The sequence below is a fragment of the Haliotis asinina genome, chromosome 12 (genome assembly GCF_037392515.1).
Source record: "Haliotis asinina isolate JCU_RB_2024 chromosome 12, JCU_Hal_asi_v2, whole genome shotgun sequence".
Taxonomy (NCBI): Eukaryota; Metazoa; Mollusca; class Gastropoda; order Lepetellida; family Haliotidae; genus Haliotis; species Haliotis asinina.
The window spans coordinates 57,782,776-57,791,265 of NC_090291.1; the positions used below are offsets into that span (position 1 = coordinate 57,782,776).

The 8,490-nt window shown below is 40.1% G+C and overlaps 1 protein-coding gene across 1 annotated transcript; it reads left to right on the forward strand.

Moving 5' to 3' along the window:
* Positions 1-221: 221 nt before the first annotated feature.
* On the forward strand, positions 222-1,093 carry LOC137257589 (uncharacterized). The gene is given in 4 exon segments (XM_067794907.1): positions 222-428; positions 563-707; positions 749-897; positions 938-1,093. Coding segments are annotated over 4 exon segments (657 nt in total).
* The last annotated feature ends 7,397 nt before the right edge of the window (positions 1,094-8,490 follow it).

Sequence of the window (8,490 nt, forward strand, 5' to 3'; positions counted from 1 at the left end):
CCTCTCTAGTGGATGTTGTGTCTCTCTAGGGGATGTTGTGCCTCTCTAGTGGATGTTGTGTCTCTCTAGTAGATGTTGTTCCTCTCTAGTGGATGTTGTGTCTCTCTAGTGGATGTTGTGTGTCTCTCTAGTTTTCTAGTGTCTGTTGTGTCTCTCTAGTGGATGTTGTGTCTCTCTAGTGGATGTTGTGTCTCTCTAGTGATGTTGTGCCTCTCTAGTGGATGTTGTGTCTCTCTAGGGGATGTTGTGCCTCTCTAGTGGATGTTGTGTCTCTCTAGTGGATGTTGTTCCACTCTAGTGGATGTTGTGTCTCTCTAGTGGATGTTGTGTCTCTCTAGTGGATGGTGAGTCTCTCTAGTGGATGTTGTGTCTCTCTAGTAGATGTTGTTCCTCTCTAGTGGATGTTGTGCCTCTCTAGTGGATGTTGTGTCTCTCTAGTGGATGTTGAGTCTCTCTAGTTCTCTAGTGGATGTTGTGTCTCTCTAGTTCTCTAGTGGATGTTGTGTCTCTCTAGTGGATGTTGTGTCTCTCTAGTTCTCTAGTGGATGTTGTGTCTCTCTAGTTCTCTAGTGATGTTGTGTCTCTGTAGTGGATGATGTGTCTCTCTAGTGGATGTTGTGTCTCTCTAGTGGATGTTGTGTCTCTCTAGTGGATGTTGTGTCTCTCTAGTGGATGATGTTGTGTCTCTCTAGTTGATGTTGTGTCTCTCTAGTGATGTTGTGCCTCTCTAGTGATGTTGTGTCTCTCTAGTGGATGTTGTGCCTCTCTAGTGGATGTTGTGTCTCTCTAGTGGATGTTGTGTCTCTCTAGTGGATGTTGTGCCTCTCTAGTTTTCTAGTGTCTGTTGTGTCTCTCTAGTGGATGTTGTTCCTCTCTAGTGGATGTTGTGTCTCTCTAGTGATGTTGTGCCTCTCTAGTGGATGTTGTGTCTCTCTAGTGGATGTTGTGTCTCTCTAGTAGATGTTGTTCCTCTCTAGTGGATGTTGTGCCTCTCTAGTGGATGTTGTGTCTCTCTAGTGGATGTTGAGTCTCTCTAGTTCTCTAGTGGATGTTGTGTCTCTCTAGTTCTCTAGTGTATGTTGTGTCTCTCTAGTGGATGTTGTGCCTCTCTAGTGATGTTGTGCCTCTCTAGTGGATGTTGTGTCTCTCTAGTGGATGTTGTGTCTCTCTAGTGGATGTTGTGTCTCTCTAGTGGATGTTGTGGCGCTCTAGTGGATGTCCAGTGCATGACCAACACAAGTTTATGTCGGGTCCACAACTCTTTATTCTCAGCTACACACATAGGCGTAGACTAGCACGTCTCTATAGCTTCTCTCTCTCTCTCCTCGGCCCTATTGTCTGAGCCGTTATATATACCCGGTGTTGGCCAGTCTTGGTCTTTGTTCTTAGCTGTCCCCCCTTAGCTGCCGGTCATCAGTAATGACGGGTATTACCCAGGGACAGTGGTATGTCACTGACCAGTGCGAATATCAATTACCCAACCCGCTTAGTGAGTGTGGGCACCTTAGCACAGTGCGTTACAGACAAGGTTATAGACAGGTATTCTACAGGGTGTTGTACACAAGGACCCAGACAAGTATTATGCAATGCGTTGTGAACATGGGTCTAGACAGCAGACAAACGTATTATACAGCGTACGTGTTTGTCGACAGGGAGAGTGGACACGATCTGAGACAGCACGAACGGTGACCGCTAAAGTTAGTGACGTGAGCTGTCCTCTCGCGGTGTTGGGACACATGGAGGTGGTTACACGCACAATGTCACCATCTTAGTTCATCGGTCTTCTGGATCCTTGATGATTAGAGAGAGAGAGAGAGAGAGAGAGAGAGAGAGAGAGAGAGAGAGAGAGACAGACAGACAGACAGACAGACAGACAGACAGACAGACAGACACAGAGAGAGTAGATTATATATGTTTAGAAAATGTAGCCCAATCATTACGTTAATGAGACATACGTTTTCATGGCGGATTCTAAAAGTCTGACCAGGTTCACTTGAAACTTCCATTACTCGTACAAGTTAGTATCACTTGAGCAGTTATAGTCTCTGGTTAACGGCGCTTCGCTCGCTTCAATCAACACGCAGCTCCTTTCTTTCTTCAACACTCTTCCTCACCCTCTAAACTCACGGAACGTCTGGAGAAGGAACTTGTTTCATTGGCTGTGTTATCTGAAACTACAGACCATGTGTGTTAAGGATGGCGATTGTGGCCACGTACCGCGCAGATCCGTCCCACGAAATCATAAAACCCTGTAGTTCAAACACCTACATGTATACGCAAAGGGAAGGGTGTCACGACATCTTTGTAGCCGTCATAAAGCCTTGTGTATTCATTTTCACTCTAAAATAGTGCTTATAGAAACTATATACATTACAGTATTGCATAAAAATCACAAACATAAAAGTGAAGTGATGAAACTATACTGAACCATGTCACAGACGCATTCTTACCGAGAACAAACGGCGGAACAAGTCCGAAACAAGTCCGAAATAGGCCGAAATGGCCAAAAATTCAAAAGTTATTTTTTGCTGATGTAACACGAAATGTACAGGCAGACTGGCGTATAGAAACACAGTAGTGTAAAGAGCACAAGAGATAGGCTGGGGGCATATGGAATGAGAGCAGTTTGTGTGAATGGCCCAGCAAGGAGCTAACCTCACCCTTCAATTGCGGAACTTCCGACTGCACCCGAGCAACAAACGTACAGACAAAGTCATCTGCAGGGTACCGAGTTTGGTACCGTGAAGTGCATCTTTTGGTAAACAGCTGAAGTGTTCATTTATATATGCTTATGGTTTATTTTCCAGTTTGGTCAAACATACTACACACTTTCTTTTGAGCAATAGTTTCTGATGTAGCATATGCTATATTTGGGATTACATATCACAGGGAACTTTACATATTCCTCTCAACTGACACTTTGTCCACAAACAACATCGGAAATGACACTTTACTCACAAACAACATCTTAAATGACACGTTGTCCACAAACAACATCTCAGAGGACACTTTGTCCACAAACAACATCTCAACAGACATTTTGTCCACAAACAACATGTCAAGTGACACGTCCACCATCAACATCTCAAGTGACACTTTGTCCACAAACAACACATCAAGTGACACGTAGTCCACCATCAACATCTCAAGTGACACGTTGTCCACAAACAACAGATCAAGTGACACGTAGTCCACCATCAACATCTCAAGTGACACGTTGTCCACAAACAACACATCAAGTGACACGTAGTCCACCATCAACATCTCAAGTGACACGTAGTCCACCATCAACATCTCAAGTGACACGTAGTCCACCATCAATATCTCAGGTGACTCTTGGTCCACAAACAACACATCATGTGACATGTTGCCCACCATTAACATCTCAAGTGACACTTTGTCCACAAACATCAAGTGACAGTTCACGTGCACATCGAGTGTGACAGTTCACACACACATCGGATGTTGACAGTGCACATGCACATGGCTTGAAACAGTGCACGTGCACGTTTTATTGTTTTTGATACTACTTAATTACCCTTGTTCATTGGTTTCATCGCCAATGCTATTAGTTGTTTTAAGTTCTCTACTGTCCTTATCCATTAACATACGACTTATTATTCTCTAGCATGCCGTTGTTAATGTTAAATCTGCTGCTTGACTCAACATTCCATGTACATGCTTCTCACCATCAAGTAGTAGTCACTCTTAACTTGATCACTATAAAAAAGAAATTGTAATCCACAATTTTGTATGTTCACGTTTGCTCCTCGCTTGTGACAGTTAGATATATACATAAAGTAGAAAGCCATCGTCACAATCAGCATTAGTTACCTGCTTACACTAAACCTGTTTTCGGTTCGCATATATTTCGTGTGACTGGTTTATCGCTAAGTATCGCTCACACAGATACTGGTAACACAAAGATATGCTGCAAGGCTGACTCATATAGGACTTCAGCCTGGGACGGAAATAACTTTGACATGTTCTAAAAGTAGAGTCGGCCATCTGGCGAACAAAGTACACATGGTGAGAGGTTGTAAATTTAAGTTATTATTATATATAGAGGTATGTTGCAGGGGCGGTGGAGGACGCTGAGCAGTGCATATACAACTCGATCTCTGCTCGAGCTGAAACTGTAGTTATCTCACATAGAACACATAATATCTCACTCACAATCGAGTAGATAGCCTTAAATCTACTAGTAACACAGAAGTTTTTACACAAGACATTACAAAATACAACTGATGAACAGAAATGTGTCCAGCTCACACACCAGGTTCACAATCAGTTTCAGTTCATTGTGTTTCGGCTTTAAAGGCCGTTAGTCCGTGTGCAGTAAGACAACAGCTTACAATATAAGGAGTAGCAGTTTATACTTATTACAGAACATGCAACATAATTTCATATAACAAGAGATTCTTTAACATATTTCGATCAGTTAAAAAGGTGGATGGTACAATAACTGTAAATGAAATGAGACGTTCAGTCAATATGTTATGCGGTTCACAATGTGGAAAAAGGGAATTTCATCTGCATTCGACCTGCTGTCAACAATTTTCAAAAATTTATCAAAAATAATATATATAATATTGTTCCGTAATGGAAGCGCATGTAATCTAAGTAAACAAATAGGGTTTCTAATTGCCATGCGATTACTGGAAATAACATAATATTCAACATTTAATAATGATTTGACTTAACAATACGTTAGATGGATTCACTTATTTTACCAAGAATACGTTACGTATTTATCGCGATCATGAAGTCTTATCCATCGTAACCCCAGGCCCCAAGAGCTACAACAACTAGGGATAATATCTGTCTCTGGATGTCACTATATCATGAAATATGAGGTAAATCACCACCTTCTGACACAGCAATGATATCGCTAAATTAGATAGGTACAGTATCATATACATTAATGCTACCATATCACAGAACAGTTCCAGTATCACATACATTAATGCTACCATATCACAGAACAGTTACAGTATCACATACATTAATGCTACCATATCACAGCTACAGTATCACATACATTAATGCTACCATATCACAGTTACAGTATCACATACATTAATGCTACCATATCACAGAACAGTTACAGTATCACATCCATTAATGCTACCATATCACAGAACAGTTACAGTATCACATCCATTAATGCTACCATATCACAGAACAGTTACAGTATCACATACATTAATGCTACCATATCACAGAACAGTTACAGTATCACATACATTAATGCTACCATATCACAGAACAGTTACAGTATCACATCCATTAATGCTACCATATCACAGAACAGTTACAGTATCACATCCATTAATGCTACCATATCACAGAACAGTTACAGTATCACATCCATTAATGCTACCATATCACAGAACAGTTACAGTATCACATACATTAATGCTACCATATCACAGAACAGTTACAGTATCACATCCATTAATGCTACCATATCACAGAACAGTTACAGAATCACATCCATTAATGCTACCATATCACAGAACAGTTACAGTATCACATCCATTAATGCTACCATATCACAGTTACAGTATCACATACATTAATGCTACCATATCACAGAACAGTTACAGAATCACATACATTAATGCTACCGTATCACAGAACAGTTACAGTATCACATATATCAATGCTGCCATATCACAGAACAGTTACAGTATCACATATAGTAATGCTGCTATCTCACACAACAGCTACAGTATCACATATTGTAACACTACCATCTCACACAACAGCTACGGTATCACACATAGTAATGCTGCTATCTCACAAAACAGCTATAAAATCGCATACAGTAATGTTACCATCTAACACGCGAGTTACAGTATCACGTACAGTAAAACTACCATCTAACAGCGTAAAACATACAGTAATGGTACCATCTCACAGAACAGCCGCAGTAGCAAATCCAGTAATATACCATCTCACACAACAGGTAGTGTATCACCTTCAGTAATGTTACCTTCTCACAAAATACAACAGTTACAGTATCACATATAGTACTAGTAATGTTACCATTTAACACAACAGCTACAATATCACGCTGATGATGTTATCATTTCACAGAAATCTCAACACTTACACGGACACATGATCAGACTTTTATCAAGCAATGGTGACTATGTCTTGATATAGAATACATGTGTTTAATTATAACTAAAGACACCATTATGTATGACTTATCATACCATGTAAGTGTTGCTTGTATTGTTTTTTCCAAAAGTGTTCTAGAAAGGACGCTGCATCACAGCAGGTCAGCAGATGCACAACTAGCTCTTGCAGTGTAGAAGATATTTCATTTTACAAGCCTCTTCAGCTAAAACCGTTATCGGCTTCCTGACGTTAATGTGCAAAACACCAGTAAATGCACATACGATAAACATTAACGCGGGAGTGATGCCAATGCTACATGTCGACCATTCTTGGGTTCTTAATTAGCGTTAATCCACAGTCACCATGACAGAAACTGTCATATGTGGTAGGTCTATGGAAACATCACAACACTACTTTATTCTATTAAATTACGAGGTACGAATGAGTTATTAATGGAAACTGGACCAGAGAATCCAGTGCTGAATAACACGAACGTCGATCTACACAGCTGGGACACAATGACACGTCAGCTCCCTAGCCCGTGACTTTTGCCGCAAGCATAGTGTTTTGAAGATCAAATCTCACCCGAATCTTCACGTGCCTACGCGCTATGAAATACCTGAGCTGGAACCAAAATACTCTGGACGTTTCGACTAAACAAAATGTTTCAAGCCGCACTCTCTCCATACATATTTAACCAACCGAAATGACCTTGCCTCTTAGTAAACAGTATGCTCTGAACAGCAGTGTACAAACCACGCAACAGTGTACAAATCTATGCAACAGTGTTCAAATCTATACAGCAATATATAAATCTGTGCAACAGTCTATACATCTGTGTTCAAATCTGTGCAGCAGTGTTCAAATCGGTGCAATAGTGTACAAATCTATACAACAATATATAAATCTGTACAACAGTCTATACAACTCTGTTCAAATCTGTGCAACACTGTACAAATCTATACAACAATATATAAATCTGTGCAACAGTGTGCAAATCGGTGCAATATTGTGCAAATCTATACAACAATATATAAATATGTACAACAGTCTATACAACTCTGTTCAAATGTGTGCAACAGTGTACAAATCTATACAGCAATATATAAATCTGTACAACAGTCTATACAACTCTGTTCAAATCTGTGCAGCAGTGTTCAAATCGGTGCAATAGTGTACAAATCTATACAACAATATATAAATCTGTACAACGGTCTATACAACTCTGTTCAAATCTGTGCAACACTGTACAAATCAAAACAGCAATATATAAATCTGTACAACAGTCTATACAACTGTGTTCAAATCTGTGCAACAGTGTACAAATCTATACAGCAACATGTAAATCTGTGCAACAGTCTCTACAACTGTGTACAAATCACTGCAGCAGTGAACAAATCTATCCAACAGTGTACACATCTTTGGAGTACTGTCATTCATGAATATACAACCTATTTCAAGCTTGCGTCCCTCTAATGTGCCATCTCCTCTTTATGAGCCCCGATTATTGTTGTGGTTTAATATTACTGTATGGGATAGAGTGAACGTTTTCCTTAACTGCAGTGTCAGCTATTGAGTTACCTACTCACTGTGCCAGCAGTGCTGGGCAATGGATGTTGGCCCTTGGACATTCCCTAACTGGGACATTCCCTTGGACATTCCCTAACTGGGACATTCCCTTGGACATTCCCTAACTGGGACATTCCCTTGGACATTCCCTAACTGGGACATTCCCTTGGACATTCCCTAACTACGCTCCAAAAGCTGTACTACCAACCTTGGATCCATCTGAGACGATCAGAGTCATATATATGACTATAATTATAGATATTCTTCTTGATAATGTGTGCCTAATGTAAACTTTCGACTGTGATAGACTGATAAGTAAACTATGACATAGGCTCAGTAAACAAAGAAATGATTTTATACAATTTAGACCTTTTCGCTGTGTGTTTTTTTCCCGGAATGTCAGGAGAAAACACAAGTCTGAAAATAGTGGTCATTTTATGCGGTATTGCTCCAAAGAAGGTCAGTCAGTCACAATATACAAGTTATTAACTGGAGAAATGACAAAGATTTTGTCTTAAACCTTGAGGCGAGATGATTCTATTTTTATTAATTACTTTTAATTACCTTTTAGTAATGACTTCACCATATGCAACAGAGCCATTGCCTACTGATAAAATGGACCTACTTAAATAGTGAAAGGTTATATAGTCCTAACCTTGGATTTTGCTAACACCTCTTAACTGACAAAACTAGAACATCAAGGAATGTTGACACAACAGGTTGGCTTGATCTACAAAATTCGAACTGCTCACCATACTGATTGTGTCTGTATGTGTTGTCGGCCAGTACTTT